Source organism: Neopelma chrysocephalum, unplaced genomic scaffold (assembly GCF_003984885.1).
Source record: "Neopelma chrysocephalum unplaced genomic scaffold, ASM398488v2 Primary Assembly neopelma1_23, whole genome shotgun sequence".
In the NCBI taxonomy this organism is placed as follows: domain Eukaryota; kingdom Metazoa; phylum Chordata; class Aves; order Passeriformes; family Pipridae; genus Neopelma; species Neopelma chrysocephalum.
In genome coordinates, this window is record NW_020897691.1 from 16,116,352 (window position 1) to 16,133,353 (window position 17,002).

Below are 17,002 nucleotides of genomic sequence, written 5' to 3' on the forward strand. Positions count from 1 at the left end.
CAGATCCCTTTCTGTGGCACTGCTTTTCAGCATCTCATTCCCCAGTCCATATGTACATCCAGGGTTGCTCTGTCCCAAGTGCAGAATCCAGCATTTTCCCTTGTTGAGCTTCATATGGTTGGTGATTGCCCAGCCCTCTAATTTGTCAAGGTCTCTCTGCAGGGCCTCCCTGCCTTTGAGGGAGTCAACAACTCCTCAGATTTGTGTCATCTGCAAACTTGCTTAGTATTCCTTCCAGTCCTGCATCCAAGTAATTTATGAAGTTGTTGAAAAGCACAGGGCCTAAGATGGAGCCCTGTGGAACCCCACTAGTGATAGGTCACCAGTCTGATGTTACCCCATTCACTATTACTCTCTGTGCTCAACGCATGACCCAATTGCTCACCCACCACATGATGTGTTTATCAAGCTGTGTGCTGGACGTTATGTCCAGAAGGCTCCTGTGAGAGGCAGTATCAAAAGCTTTACTGAAATCCAAAAAGATGATATCAATTGGCTTCCCTTGATGAACTAGGTGGGTTACCTTGTCATAGGAGGAAATCAGGTTTGATAAGCAGGACTTTCCTCTCATGAAGCTGTGCTGGCTGTGACCAATGACTGTGTTGTATTTCAGGTGTTTTTCAATATTTCCCAGAATAATCTTCTCCCTGACTTTACCAGGCACTGAAGTGAGACTGACAGGCCTGTAGTTTCTGAGGTCCTCCTTCTTGCCCTTCTTGAAAATCAGGACAACATTTGCCAGCTTCCAGTCCTCTGGGATCTCTCAGGATTCCCAAAACTGCTCAAAAATCATTGACAGAGGTTTTTGATTTCATCAACCGGCTCTTTAAAGATTCTGGGATGAATCCCATCAAGCTCCATAGATTTGTAGGGATCCAGGTGGAGCAACAGATCCTGCACAGTTTCAGGGTTGACTGGAAGTGGATCATTCTCACAGTCATGATCCTCCAGCTCAGGGCACTGAGACCCAGTTGGTCCACCATCCGTGTTGAAGGCAGAGGCAAAGAAAGTGTTAAACACCTCTGCCTTGTCTTTTCCCTGTTTGGGCGGTGACCATCCTCTTCTTATAACAGGCCAATGATATTTCTGTAGTGCCTATTGCCATTAATATATTTGAAAAAACTCCTTTTATATGTCCCCCACATTTCTGTCCAGCTTCATCTCCAGCTGAGCTTTGGCCACACAAATTTTCTCCCTACAGCAGCAAGCAACATTTCTGAATTCTTCCCATGTCACTTGACCTTTCTCCCACTGGGCATACACCTTCCTTTTTTGCCTTATTTCCAAGAGAAGACCCCTGCTTAGCCAAGCTGGCCTTGTGCCTTGCCTGCTTGACTTCTGACATTTGGGAATTGCCTGCTCCTATACCCTTAGGAGGTGATGTTTGAAAAGTGACCAGCACTGATGGACCCCAGCACCTGCAAAAACATTTTCCCAGGGGACCTTCCTTACTAATTCCCTCAGCAGCCTGAAGTCTCCTCTCCTCATGTCCAGAGTTGAAGTTTTGCTGGTATTTTTCCTCCTGTCAACAGAGATTTTAAACTTGATCCCTTTGTGGTCGCTGTGGCCAGGACAGCCACCAATCTCCACTTTGCTGAGGAGATCCACTCTGTTGACAAACAGCAGATCAAGGAGGGCATCTTTCTGAGTCATCTCCCTTAGGACCTGTTCCATAAAGTTGTCGTCTAGGTTTTTAGGAATTTTCTGGCCCGGGTTGTACCAGCTGTGTGATGCTCCCAGTTGATTTCTGGCAAATTGAAGTCTCCTGTAAGGACAACACAGAGAACACCAATACAGCTCAGAATGTGCTGTGGACCTGTCCTGCAAGTAGGGTGAAACTGTTCACCAAAGCAGGTCTTTCAGATCACTTTGGTTTTGGGGAATGGCAAAAAAACTGCCAGACAAGATATCTTCTGGGTGACTTCCAGCTGATACTGACACTTGATTTAGCGTAATTTGTAAGTCATAGTGTCTGTGGGTAGCAGCACCTGGAAGTAGGCATTGCAGAGACAGCTGTGATCTGGCCATGAGCCTGTAGAAGGGAATTGTGTTAAGCTGTGGAAGTCTGAGGAGTTGCTTCTAAGGGCCTGTGAAAGGGGAAAAGAACAACTCAGTAGATTTGCACCAGCTTTATATGTATGTCTGCATGCACTGGAGAAGAGGTTCAGAAGGTCCTAAATCAAAAATTACCAAATGCCAGTTGTGCATGGAACTGAACTGGCAACTTGTGTCTGTGCATTTTTTATATGTGGATTGATGTGTGTTTTAATTTGCTGGTTTTTAAAGCGATTTCTTGGTGGGTTGCTTTCCATCACAACCCTGCTACTCTGTCACCAGAAATGCCACCTGAAAATATTAGTGATTGACAGTGTTTTATACGCAGAAATGACAGTGAAATATCAAAATGAGAGATGTGAGACACTACCTACAATAACTGCAGACTTTAGTAGAACTTATATCCAGAATTGAGATTACTTTGTTTGGAATGTACATCATGATTTCACAGTGTTTATCCATGTTTCTCATGACAGATTTGTTCTCTCATCAACTGATCCCTTAATGTTTAGCATTTATTTATACCATGAGTAACAGAGCAGCTGCTCTATGGGACAACTCTTTGTAATTGCAGACTGGCTGCTCTGGGGTGGTTTGTTGTATTACGTTTGAAGTGCCACTCACAGTAAAGATGAGAGAAGGATGGTAATAAGTATTATAAACATCCTTCTAATGGCCACATAACTTCAGATATTTATTGACATTCTGGGTTTATTTTCTTTTACTGAAACTTGGATAATAAAATTTTCTGTACTGAAAACAGTCAGCAGAATGCATCTGTTTGTTTGTCAATATAGTTTATTAAGAGTGTAGCAAAACTAAGTGGCACTCTGCAGAGTAGGACAGATGGACTGACACAGTCACTAAAGCTGGCCTGAGAAGACGTCTCTGTTCCAGGGTGTGCCTGAGGCTCTTGAGGTCCTGCTAGAGTTCACTCCCTTCAGTACCCAGACTTTACTTTTCTGCCAGGATTGCTTATGTAAAAAAACCCATTCTAATAGGTCCTCCTTTTCTTCTGGTGGATTTCAGAGCTCCAGGGGAGCATCTGTCCATGCCAGTGATTTAGTAGTGTGTTTGGATTTTAAGTTAGTGGCAGGAGGCCTCTTTACCAATGGATCCTACAGTCTAAATTTCCTCCCTATTCATGTTATGTGGATGAACTCTTGGAAGCACAATTGCACAGGGAATGTTGTGGGAGACTCTTCTGGCACCTCTGTTTGCATAGCTGCTACAGTATGCGCCCGGCTGCCCTCTCAATGGTTGTAATTGTGCTTCCATGCGTCACATCTGCCCATGTGTGTTCTGGGCTCTAGCAAGACCAGCCCTGTAATTGCATGCCACAAGAAATTATGGCTTGGAAGACTAAAATTAAATTTAGTGACTAATAAAAGATAAATTGGAATAAATCCTATGGATTTGAATCTGGTAGCTGAAAACTGCAGTCTTATTTATTTGAATGCCAGAAGTGTAAATACTGGATGAAAGTAGAAGTAAAACTTAAGTTTTAGTACAAGGTTGAGTGGAGAAGTTCTGTAAGTTACCTACAGGTTGAGCTGCTGTCTGTTACCTTTCTATGAATGAAGCAGGTTCTGGCATCTAGGCCTGTCAGTGAATGAGGTCTGAAGCATCTAAGATGTATCTAGAACCCCTAAACTGTCTAACAGCACTTCCATGCTGTATGTGCTTTGATTTAGATATCATGTTGATTAGTCTACAAAAGTATTGAGGTTTTTACCTAATATGCTGGTTTGGGCTGGGATGGGTTTAATTTTCTTCACATTAGATAGTATGGGGCTGTGTTCTGGATTTGTGCTGGAGACAGTGTTAGTTGTTATTGCTGAGCTGGGCTTACACAGAGTCAAGGCCTTTTCTGCCTCTCACCCCACCCCACCAGCAAGGAGGCTGGGGGTGCACAAATGTTGGGAGGGGACTCAGCCAGGACAGCTGACCCCAACTGACTAGAAGGATATCCCATGCTATATGGCATCATGCTCAGCATATAAAACTGTTGGAAGAAGGAGGAAGGGAGGGACATTTAGAGTGATGGCATTTGTCTTCCCAAGTAACCATTAGACGTGATGGAGCCCTACTTTCCTGGGGATGACTGTACACCTGCCTGCCCATGGGAAGTAGTGAATTAATTCCTTGTTTTGCTTTGCTTGTTGTTTGCAGCTTTTTCTTTACCTATTAAACTGTCTTTATCTCAATCCATGAGTTTTCTCAGCTTTTGTCCTTCCGATTCACTCCCCCATCCCGCTGGCAGAGAAGTGAGTAATGTGTAATGTGGGGCTTAGTTGCTGGCTGAGATTAAACCATGGCATCTATTCATTGAATTAATGAATATATTTTTATTATTCAGGGAACACCAGTATTCGTTCACGCTGGACCTTTTGCTAACATTGCACATGGAAATTCTTCTGTTTTGGCAGATAAAATTGCCCTTAAATTAGTTGGAGAGAAAGGATTTGTAGGTAAGTAATTATTTGGTTTATTATGTTATGATTTGTTGGTAAAATGACAAACAGTAATGTAAGTGAATGGAAAAATTAGCAATGAAAGGTAAGAATTCTACTTTATTATTAATATCAGCATAAAATAATCTTAAAGTGAATGTGTAAAAAGCCAAAAGCACTTCTCTTACCGTGCCCTTTGTCTCAAGTGATCCTATCATCATGTTCGAGACTCCACAAGGTAGCTGAACCAATCAAATGACTGTATAGTATTGAACGAGTTGTCCTGTTGTTCATTGTATTAGTATCCATTTGACCTCACTTGATAACCAACAGAAACCATTCTTTTTTCCTGATGAATTATTTCTCTGCCAGTTCAGCAGACTCAGCCAAATAAGAGGTCAGATGACCATGAGCCAGTGCAGAGGAACAGCGAAGGCAAGGTGGTTGAAGAAGGAGTAATACTGCCTCATTTTGATGGCTGTGAGCCATTAGGTTACTCCAGCTGCATTGTCAAACCTTGTCATGAGGCCCTTAAGTTCCCATAAAAGCATTTGACTGGACGGATTCTTTTTATATTAGGAATTCAGCCTGGACAAGCAGCAATACACATATAGAACTTATGGTTGCAGGCAAAAAAAACTTGTGGCTGAACGATGAACTAGCTTTAAAAATTGTCATGTGTGTTTAAACCTTAGAATTAATAAAATAAAAGGAGTGTTGCTGCTTTGCAGTTGTAATGACTTTGCACTGCTGCAGCCTTTCTCTTCTGTGTCCTGAACACCCAGATTGGCTTCCATTAGTCCTAAAGTTGGAGTTCGAGTATCTGTGAACAGTGCTCTTGAAGAGGTGCAGTAATGTGAAACATGAGGTTTCTAATGCTAGCACGCTTAAACTAGTAGAGAAACATTTATGTATATGCTTATGTCATACCTTCACGTTGCTATAAATGACATAAAGAGAACCAAATAACTTGAAAGTAAGTTTTTTAAACAGAAAGTCTGTTCACATTTAAATTCATTGGTAATCATAAAAAAGATGAGTTGTTTGCATTGTTATAGAATGTGTATACTTTTTGTTATGATACAAATCAACCTATATATTTACAGATTGAGAATAGAAAGGTTTCTTATAAGAAATTATTGATTACTAAACAAAAATATAGAAGGAAATCTTAAAAACTAACAAAAATGTAAATAAAACAAAGTAAAAATAAAGGATTGAAACCTGTAGTAGATCATATTGACTTTGAAAAAATCCCAAAGAAATATGTCACTTTGGTATTCTCTGAATAACAACAAAATGGGTGTTCAACTAGAAATTTTATTATTCAATGATCTTGAAGGCTTTCTTCTTTTTAAACAGTACTTGTTGATTTTCTGTTTTCTATTTTACTTGTTTATTTCTATAGAATTAAGTTTCTGATCTCCCTAAGCATTCTGTGCCTTGAATTTTTTTTTAAATCCTTGGGGTTTTTTTAAATGGAGCAGCAAAGTTCACACAATGATTTTTAGATCCTTGTTAGGATATTTTTAACAAAATTAGTTCTTAGAGTCAGTTTTTGCTAACCTCTGCCCTTCTGATTCAATATAATTTGCAAAGATTGTTGCATATTTGCATGTGATATTTTTTTAGCAAAGAGTGTTCTTGGGGAAGATTTGATTCAGTATTCCACTCTCACTTCTTCTGTTGAGGTTAGAGTAGCTAGGAAAATGCTGACCTGTGTAAGAAAATAGATCATTACTGTTAAGGTGATGAAACATGAGGTTTTCAAGGTAGTCTGGGCACATGTTATGTGTTTGCATTTCCTTTTTTAAATGCATGATCATGTCAAGGGAAAGGGTTGTTTTTTACAGTGTTACTGTTGCACAACTAAAGGGTCTGTTTATTTCACTCTAATATAATCAAACATCCATTCAAAGAAGAACATTTTGCATTCTGAATACATTTTTTAATGGTAATCAAATTGATATTTCACTAAGCCGTGTTTGTTGTTCCATGGCTCTGTGGAATGAGACCTATAAGCATTTAGAGTAACTAACATTTTTCATAAGCCTGGTGAAGTGACTTTGTTTCTGCAGTGAGCAATCTTTTCAAGTGGGAAGTCTGTTTTGCATCACTTGAATGAAAGTATGTTGGCAACAGTCTTGAGTCTTGATACAGGTTTTGGAGCCTGAAATATCACCTTGGATTTGGATTCCCTTCCATTCAGCGTGTCCCTCAGGAACTGAGAACGTATCCATGCATTTCTTGCTTTTTTGTGGTCTTATCCACCTGTTTGTCTTTAACACTCTTTTCTGTTTTATTTGTCTTTGGCCTGAGTTTCTCTGTTGGGAGACAAAGCAGCATAGCTTCAATAGAGGAAAACCTTTGTGCATTGCCAACTAAAGGCTCTTGTTCAGATTTTATTCTACAGAACACAAATCCCTGTGAAACTGATTTCAGAACAGGACTGCCTTTGCTCTGTGGAAGAAAGAACTTTAACATGATCCTTGTTAGATTATCAAAAGCAATAGTTCATAGAGTGGCCTACTTAAATAAACTTTGCAGATAGTCACAAGTGTAAATGTTTGTTCTAATGGTTGTAATTACTGTAAGCTTTATGGTTTCAAAAAATACATTTATTCTGGTAACTAGTCAGAGCATGTGGGCAGAGACCACATGTAGAACTCACTGGTTTATTAAATACTGTTCTATTCTACCCTACAAAACTGGAGTCTAAAATGACAGCTACAAAGTGTCCCGTGTTGAAGGTCCCATCCATACAAACAGAGAGCCCAGTGCCTTGTGAATTCTGCACGGCAAAGCAGTTAGCAAGAAACTCCACTGCTTTCCTGCTTAGTGTGGAGTTTGCCTGAACCCATTATGGCCATTGAAACTGGATGGGGAAAGCTGATCCTGCAGTTAATTCAGACAGACAGAGTGCAGGCCAGCTATGCGGCAGTTGGATAACTACCTGAACAAGTTTAGTTACTCACTCTTGTTAAAAGTAAAAATTTTCGCTGTTCCACATTTCCCTCGTCACTGTTCTCATGCATTGGATCTGACACTCATTAAATCTTGTATGAGCGATTAGAGTTCGCATTCTGCCATGTAGGTTACTTGCATAAGCTCATAAAAAAACCTAAGAGGTGCTAGAAATAGCGTAGGGTAGCTGGCAGAACCATGTGGCTAGGAGAGGCATTTTAGGGAGCACAGGCTAAGAGACTGGCTCTCAGCCTTATGCAACTGCATCCAAAGCAGGAACATAAGATGCATAGTCTGCAATTAAATTAATTTCCTGTATAGTAGAATAAATATCTTAATATATGTGTGTTATCTCACCATGAGATAGGATGATGATTTATAAGTCATATATGTAATTTCTATATTTATCGGTTTATGTATTTAGTATTTATATCTATTTTTAATTTATTCTTTTATTTTTTACTTTTACCATTGTTATTTTAGAGCAGAATCTCCTGCTAAATTTGAAGACTATTAAGGAGAATAGCATGGCTTGAACTTGCAGCACAGTTTTACAAATATAGACTTTTTAAATTTTCTGTCCTGGTTTAAGCACCCTCCTTCCTCCTGCTGCTTGTTTACAGTCCTGCGCAACCCCTCTCTTTCACCAGCACACCTGTTCATAGCTTATCCATGTGATAAGCTAAACTGGAGAGTTCTTCTTGACTGAAAACAACTACAACAAAAAAAATCTCTTTCCTTCCCCCTTGCAAGACAGTGTTTGGGCAAACAGTTTTGTGTGACCGGGAAAGATGAGATAATGCCACATAAGATGGTATTTTTGCTGAAATAAATATTTATAATATTATAGTCTCATTTGGAGATCTAAAGTGCCAGTAAAGCTACTGTGGATGCACTAGCTAATCAGACTGAGCCTGCATTGCCAGAGCAGCTAAATCTATCTCCTTTCTCAGCCTTTGCTCAACTGTTTTTGCATGACATCCTGGCAGAAACCTATCGCCCTTTTTGTTGGCTTACTTTTCTGCTGACTTAACACAGAAGCAGTTCAGCCCAGAGTCACAAAAACACCAGAGCTGGTGCAGGAGAGGGTGAGTTGGGACAGCCAGCAGTGAAAAACCAATCTGTCATGTAGATCCCATGTTTGTGTGCCATGGCCAAGGCAAAAAAAAAAAATCCTCTCAAGAAGTTCTTTTCAAATTTGTTTTTAAACCTTACTTTCTCTCTCTGGCCTGCATTGCCTGTTTCTCTGCTTGCTCTGCAGCCTAAATTGCAGCATACTGTGCCTTTTGAGTAGTGTCAAGTAGCAATAATGTAGACAGTCTGTTTAAAAAAAAAAAGGCAAGCAAAGTTTAACCATTGAGTCCTGTTGTGAACTCTCCCTAGTTGAAGGCATTCCCTGCTTCAGTTTCAGGTATCCAAGTGAATCACAGGCCCTCATTAAGTTTTAGATAGCTTAAGCCTTTTAGCGCAGCTTGTTCTTTCTCTCTTCCCTGAGCCTTTTTGCTACGTACTGACAACTGAGTCTTTTTCTCTAATTTTGAGTTCTTGGTACGAGTTTTGCTACTGAACTTTTCATGCAATACCTTGGCTGGTTTGCACTTGTTTGTCTTGTCAGCCTTTTACTACTTGGGACTTGTTTCCCTGCAGATTCCTCCCCACCCTTGCTACAAGTGTGTCCCACTGAGAACGGGTGCATGATGCAGGCATCCCCTGCACTGGAGAGCATCCTTGCTGATGGCCCGGGAAGTGGTACCCCGGGGAATGTTGAGTGTACCCATCATCACAATTGCCATCAGAGTTTTGTGGTCTGTCACACACCTTTTTAGCCCCTCTGGCAGCAGCCTGAAATCTGTTTCTCGCATTTCATTTTCCTTTTGAAGGAAAGGTTGCCTAAGCTGGCCTGGTTAACTGATTCTATGTCACTTGGTTTTGATGCACCTTAATTCTTAAACAGTGAAGAAAGTTGACGTCTCAGCAGTGGCAGGGAAAGGAGCTTGGCATTAGGGCTGAATCCTGTATTACAAATAAGTGGGGAAGTATATATGTATTTAAGCAATTACTTCCTTTGAGTTTTTTATTTGTTTTGTGATATTAACCTCTTTCATTCCACTTTTATTCTTCTTCACTTCTCTAGTGAGAAGTAGCTCAAATTCATGGCTGATCCATAGAAGTTGTTCAATACTGAAAGCCACATCTGGTGTAAATTGCAACTGAACCCTAAGCCTAACAGCATCTTGTGCTGAGGCTGAGGTGCCCAGCCCCATAAGTGACCCAGATGAGAAAGGTATGGAGGGAGTAATGTTGGTGCAGTGCTGTGCTACCCTTAGCATTACTTTTGCAGCTCCTGTGTCCCTGAAGCTCTAGGTTTTGTGGCTCTCTGAACTCAGGGTTGTCCTGAGTTGTATTTGTCAGTGTGTCGGAAATGATTGCAGTACACAATAGATTGCCCCATCCATCTATTTAATCCCTTGGAAGTATTTCAGCTGAGTAGAGGAGTTGTAAATCAGAAGACAAGTGAAGCGTGAATATATTTTTGGAATCCTAAACCAAAGTTTTTCTGAAGTTTGCTTTTCGGGTTTGGACTTTATTTTTGGTGATTGCTTTCTTTCCTACTCCTAATAAGCCTGTTGCATTCAATGCTGAGAGCATGCTGTGCTAGGCAACTTTGTCCTCGTGGTGTATCAGATGACAAGAGGAGGATTATTGCAAGCTATTGGTGACTTTCTTAAGAAAGGTTCACTTTCTGTTTCTTTCTTTAGTTGGTGCACTTGGTGTAATTGGAAAGAATTTGTCACACTTTTTGAATGGTATAAACTCAAGTAGAAGCAGTAAATTTTTATAAGCTATGTAATTGACTCTTTTTATTGTGTTGGTACTCTTGTTAGAGTAAACTAATGATGCTAGCTGCTCTATCTGTTCAGTACATGAAAAGTTGTATTTCAAAGAGTATCCGTTTTGCATACTCTGAGCAGACATTGTATAACAAGTTTATAAACCTTATAAAAATTGTATGTGTTTAGTACACTAAGCAAATAATCTTCAGTAGATTTTTTTCAATGTCATAAGACAACTCAATCCATTTTTTAGTAGCAGTCTTTTTCCAAAAAAGGAAATAAAGCCCAAATACTTTGGCTAAACTTCTTTTGGCACCAGTACCCCATGGGATATTATTATATTTAAATGTTGAGTTCAAGGATTTATTTTCATATTTTTTCTTTGCTTGATACCATTAGAAGGGGGTTCCACGCAGTGACCCTCCAGAAAGTTTTAATTTTTAAGAAGCTGCCCAGCATCTTTCTGGCTTGTGTTATTTAATCTCTGACCTCCTAACTCTTATTTTCACAAGAAACAAAATGTAACGCGATTGCATTCCAATATTTTGCTCTTTGAACAATGTGGTTTTTCTTACTAAAGGAAGGCTAAGGTTTCATGGTACAGGGTGATTGACTGCTTTATCAGTGTAGGTGTTGTTTGCCCACTCTACTATCTGTGTACTACAAACTAGATGGAGGATGTTCAAAACTTTACAGTGTTTTCTCTGATCCCATTCATAGTGCAGCTGCTCGAGCAGCTGTGCTAGGAGCAACTGTGACGGTGATGGGGGGAAGGAAGATGATACTGTGTTAGTTGGTATTGCTGCAAGGCTCTTAAAGTCATGGTTTAATAATAACAAGAGTCAGTGGTACCACGAACTGCAAAATAAGGTGCCATTACTGCTGGAAGATCTGTGAATCTGAGTGCTGCTGCCATTCACATCCTAGGTGCCCTTTTTATTTCTTTCTTCACAATTGCTGAGGTAAAAGTAAATTCCATTTCTTTCATGTGTTGTAAAGTGGAAACAAAAAAATCATCATCTTCTCCCTTCTGCTTCTAAAATCTCTTCTTCTCCCTTTTGCTTTTAAAATCATAGCAAATTTTCTTATCAGTAAGCAGGAAAGTCTTCAGAGATGAGATGTAGTGCAACACATTTTTCTTCACTGACAGGAAGTCAGGGTTCCTGAGAGCTGAGCTTACTTGTTGCCTTGTCACGAATAATGTGGGTGCAAATCATGCTTGCTTATGGATTGCTTCAACTGAAAGTCAGGTGACAATGATCTAAATTACTTTCTATTGCAGAAAGTGCTTAAAACAGTCTTGAAATAATTTATGAATTATCATGTCAAATGAGAATCAAATCTTTTCTTATATCTTTGTGTGTTCAGAGCCCTTGAGAAAGTTCTGACTCCACATCGTCACTGCATATTTCTTTAAACTTTTTCTTCTGGCCTTTAGGATACATTGCAAAATAAAACTCTTCTACTCAATCCTTCTGAAAAAAGCTGTCCTGAATGTTTTTATGTGTCAGGAAGCATTGTAGCATTGACGTCAGTAGCATATGTCACTGTATTTCAGAGTTGAATTAATTTGAAATCTTATAAATTATGCAAAAGTAAACTCAAAACTGAAAGTTGATGTTGATCGTGAACTATTGACTTATGTCTAACCCATATAACACTTGTCATAAAAAAGTGGTGTTTTGCCAAGTCAGGTGATGTGGTGCTATTTTGAAGACAAAACCTCACAAATTAAGTACTGTCTTGTGAGACTTTACCTTCTTCCATTTTAAAAAAAATATGTCTAGAAAGTGTTAGAAATTCACTTGACATTTCCTTGCTACAAAATGTATTTGTACATGTTTGTTCCCAAATCTGCTGTTTACGTCCAGAATTATGAGAGGTAATTTACAGGAACAAAATAATATATGATTATAAATCATCAGCCATTTAGCATGACTTCTCTGCTTTATCTGACAAGCATATCAGATGATCTTCAGGAACTGACTGGACTCTAGTTTGAAACTAGCTAGGATTTTTAACTCTTGCTGCTGATAAGCTGCCTGGGTTTCCGTGGCCAATTTGGACTCATTTGTTCTTCTTCTGTAATACTGTGTTACAGCTTTGTCTTCTCTTTCTCAAGTGATAATTTTTTACTGGCTCTAACTATTCAAGCACACATTCTTTATACATCACTGTGATTGACTTAATACTGCTAGGCTCCCTGATTCTTCTCTGATGTTTGCAAGTATGAAGTTCCCAAATTGTATATTTTTATACTTTTTCTCCAATGGCAGTAACTCTTTACCAATAACTTTCATTCTGTTTCTCTTCATTTCTTCCTAAAACCACAGAAACTTTTTCCTGTGTGGTATTCTTGTTCCTCTCTATGATAGCAATGCTTTCAAGCTTTGGTATTGGCAATACACTCTATCGGTGCTCCTCAGTCTTTCTAATGAGGTGGTTTAACAAATAGTAAATGAGAGCCCTCAGACCAGTTCTCTCTCCTGTCCCACAGTTCTCCTGTTATGGCTGCCTGTTCTTCTCTCTCTTAATCATGTAGTTACCATTTTCTTTTAGCCTTGCTAACAGACTCCTTTGTATTGCTGTAACAGGCTTTTTTTCCTGAAGGCCAAATTCTTGAGATGATGTCACATTTTCATTACTGGAGAAAGCTTCGTATCTGGTATAGCCTGCCTCTGGTAGACTTATTTCTTGCTTATTTCAATTTATTTTTTTTTAATTATTCTTTTCTTAAAATCTGTTAAAACCATCAAGCCTGTAGTCACACAGATTTCTCCCCACTCCTCCTACATTACTTGAAAATAGGTTTTGATACTTTTCAGGTACAAGGCACCAAGAGAAAAGGAACTTATTTGAAATGTTGATACAAACTTTGTGGTTTGGGGTTTTTTTCTTCTGGGATTTTGGAATTTCTGATTGACTCTTTTTTAAGAGTAGTGCATCCAGCTCTTGTGTACTTTGGGCTTTTTTAATTCCATCTTTAATATATCACAGTAGCCTCACTTTATTAGCTACTGGTTTTTAATTTGTGGGGCTGAAGACCCTTGCAATTTGCTTGCGTTTCCTTTGTAGGCTCTGACACGCATTCTCTGTGTACCAGCTTGCTCTGTCTTTTCCTTTCCTTTAGAGCCTCTGTAATTAATAGTGAAGCATCTTCTACTCACGAAGTTCCCTCTGTAGGATAGAAAAACTGTGTGTTTGACTGCCTTTCCTCCTAGTGGAGTAGGAGGACCAGGAGTTCTGGCCTGTTCTCAGGCCAGATGTCACATGAGAGACCAGGCATTTTAATTTGTACATTCAGAGAAGTTCGTATTAATGGATGAAGTGATTTCAGTATGCGGAAAGCAATTCAAAAAGTAATGATGACATGATGGAAAACAATTAAGAGATACCATGGCCTTGCCACAGTTATTTTCAAGATTTTTTTTAAATTTTGCTGGTGGATGGATGCTGCTCTGCGCCTCACTGACAAAGGAATTAAATTATTTTCTCAGAGACTGGGAGATGTGATGTGACACATGTGTGTGTCGGTTGTGTGCAGAATGAAGTGTCACACCATAACGGAGCTGGCTGGGTCAGAAACAAGCGGAGAACTGGACACACATAACTTAATTGAGAAAACCCTGTTCTCTTTATATGGGTTTTCAGAGTAGAAGGGAGTTGTAATGAGACAGTGTTTGGGATGGGATTGTGTGCCTCGGGAATTTGCTGTGATGATGATGTGGAGGCAGGAAGAGCAGTGTGAATGTTCCTGCTGGCTGGCTCCTGGGAAGCTGGTGTCTTGAGGTAACCTGTCCTTTCTCCTCTTTCTTGCCCAGTAAAAGACAAGGAGGCAAAGCTGCTGTGTCCATTGCTTGTCACCAGCAGCACACAATCTCTGATGGAGAGCTCCCGGTCTGTTGCGCATCTGGCACTGCAGTGCATGTCAGGAGGCATACATCTTACTGCCACCTCTATCTTTTACTAGCTTTCTGGCCTTAAGCAAGTAATTTCAGCCTCCATGCCTGCATATGTAATCCCATTCTTCTTGATGTTTTTATTCAGTTTATAAACTTTCTTGGGGGCAAAAACTGTCTCATCATAACAAATGGGGAGATGCCAAGCACTACATTAATAGGAGCTTTAAGGTAACAGGGCTTTTGCATGACAGCTGCCAATACTTAAACATGCATCAGGAATTTACTTACAAGCTGACATGGTATTTTAATGTCCTGTATGCTGACCTTTTCTGCAACATGTTAGAGCTTAACACAACTCTTTCCTCTGCCTATGACATTCATAAATTAAATGGAGTGTACAACTGTTAAGGGCTATCCATTATTCTCAGTCTCAGGATAGTTACCCAGAGGTAAAAATAGATAGAAAGGATCTGTCATTCATTCAGAAAGTAGAGGCACTGCCCAGTTCCTGATAAATAAAATACCATTCTACTGAGCAGAAACTGATGACATTGCAACTTCTATCCTGTTTATTTTCTCTTCCTTCCCCAAGTTAGCAATCTCACCTAGTGTTAAAACTCCCAACATGTAAGAAGCAGTTCCTTTTGTTCTTTTGTTACCTACTGGTTGTATTGCTTTTATTTATAAGAAGAAAAGAACCAGGGGTTAAAAATATGCAAACACTAAAATATCATGTGTGCTAGGAAGTCGTCTTAATTCATCACTTGGCAAAGGAAATAAAAGCAGGCTCCATAGCTAACAGCGTTACTTTTGCTTAGGGTTATTTGGCAGAAAATCCATCATCCTCTCTCCGTTTGTGAGTATTTTGTATTGACTTACACCCTTTAGCGAGGGTCAGCAGGGCAGAGTATGCATAAAGAGTTCAAGTCCCATTTCAAAGGCCAAATTTTAATTTTGGCAGATGGTTTATTTTTAATATCAGTTGCAAATGTAAGCTCTTTATTAGATTTTTGTTTGTTTGTTTTACTGACCTTTTGATACTGAAATCTAATGTTCCTTTTATGGACAACTTGTATAAGAATTAGGTTTGTTCAGATATTTCCATCATGTTGGGAAAAATAGATTTTGGTTTTTATTTTCTGACTCATTGTTCTGAATCTATGGGCAGAAGTGCTTTGTTTTCTGAAAGCTTTTATGATTAAAATTGTTAATAGTGTACACATATGGAGAGGGCAATGTTTGATTATTTACTTTGTGTATTTACTTTTAGAATGGTTGACTTAAATCTTCGTGGCTCCAGAGAAGTCAATACAAATGTGAAATGTGGAAAGGACATAAGTACATGTATTTTTGATAGTGGTAATTATAGTTGGCAAAGTTTTAATATCATTTAGTACCATTTTATATTTTATGGAGTTGGTTTTCCACTAGTATTCCATAAACACATGTACGCTGAGAGCCCAGTTAACAGGTGTTTCAGAAAGAACTGTTTAAGCTACATTTTCTTATTCGAAATCAGAACTCTGCAATGTTTTCTTCTCATTCTGTGCTACCCTCTCTACCAGCCCAGTTAAGATAATGTGGTTTAGGGAAAAAGTTAAGGTGTGTCTTTAGATGTTCCTGGAAGAAAAATGCTTGTGCAGAGCATTCCAAGGATTTTATTTACAAATGTTTTGTTTTGCCTCAAAAATGTTATGAAGTACTCTATGAGAAGACAGTATAAAAGAAAAATACTGTGATTTCTCTGAAAATATGTTAACTTTAAATTGTTGGGTTTTTTTTTTTAATTTTCAAGCAACAAACTACGTGTTATTGTTTGCTGGGAATTTTAAGAGCAAGTAGTTATTTCTTTTTGAAAACAGTAATTAGATTGCTTACATATCTGACCTTATGACTTAGTGGGTCATTAGCTTTAAAGAAAAATTCAAGAATTCATGACTAGAGATATAAATTTGTTACTAAACTGTTTTTAAACATGCTAATTAGATTGCAAATAATGCCAGGTTATGTATGGCCAGTATGATTTGTTAATGGAAAGAGTGTTACTTTGGCAAATAGCCAAAGTGCTTTTGAAGGTCAGATGTTGATGGTATTTGAAAGTGTTCAGAGGCTGTTCTCTGATTCTATAAAATAATACATTAAAAGACAAGATTAATATCCTAAATGGCATCTCAGGGTCAGTTTGGTGCTCTGACCTTGTAATTTAATTTTTGCAGTTTTATAAAACTGCCGTTTAATTAATTTGATTTGATTGAGAAAACAGATTAGATTCAGATACAGTAAGAAAAAATGTAGGTTACAGACATTTTTAAATTTTGGGTGGCCTTTTATGTAGTTGTTCTGTTGGTCCTTTTATCCTTGATTTACTATGCTGACAGCTTTACTGAACCTGACAATCTCAAACTCTTCAATTGTGCTTCCTACAGTAGTAAGGCACATATTTGTAATGTATCTTCAGCTTAGCTCTGGCTGCAAGCTCTGAGTGGGAATGAAGCTTCAGGGACAGAGCAGATGCTTTACATGCATGAGGACACAGCATCTATGTGCTGCCTCCATCTACTGCATCTCAAACAGAGCTCCCAAGAGAGTGAGTAACAGCTTCATAAATCAATGGTTGCAGGTTCAGCTTTTCCTGGAGCCCATTAGGAATTCAGTGTATGGTTTGGTGTTCTTCACTGCACGAGGAGTGAGAAATCACAAAAATGTGGGGGAGGGCTAAGGATGATAGAGTAGCTGAGATGACAAGATGATGGGCAATTATGAAAAAAGAATTAATAATTTATAATCTGTAGTA

General features: G+C 39.0%; 1 protein-coding gene across 1 annotated transcript in view; it reads left to right on the forward strand.

Moving 5' to 3' along the window:
• MTHFD1L (methylenetetrahydrofolate dehydrogenase (NADP+ dependent) 1 like) overlaps positions 1–17,002 on the forward strand; it is a 139,345-nt gene that overhangs the window by 48,029 nt on the left and 74,314 nt on the right. The window contains exon 18 of the mRNA XM_027683494.1: positions 4,415–4,526. Within this exon, the coding sequence (XP_027539295.1) occupies positions 4,415–4,526 (112 nt within the window). The remainder of the gene's footprint in view (positions 1–4,414; positions 4,527–17,002) is intronic.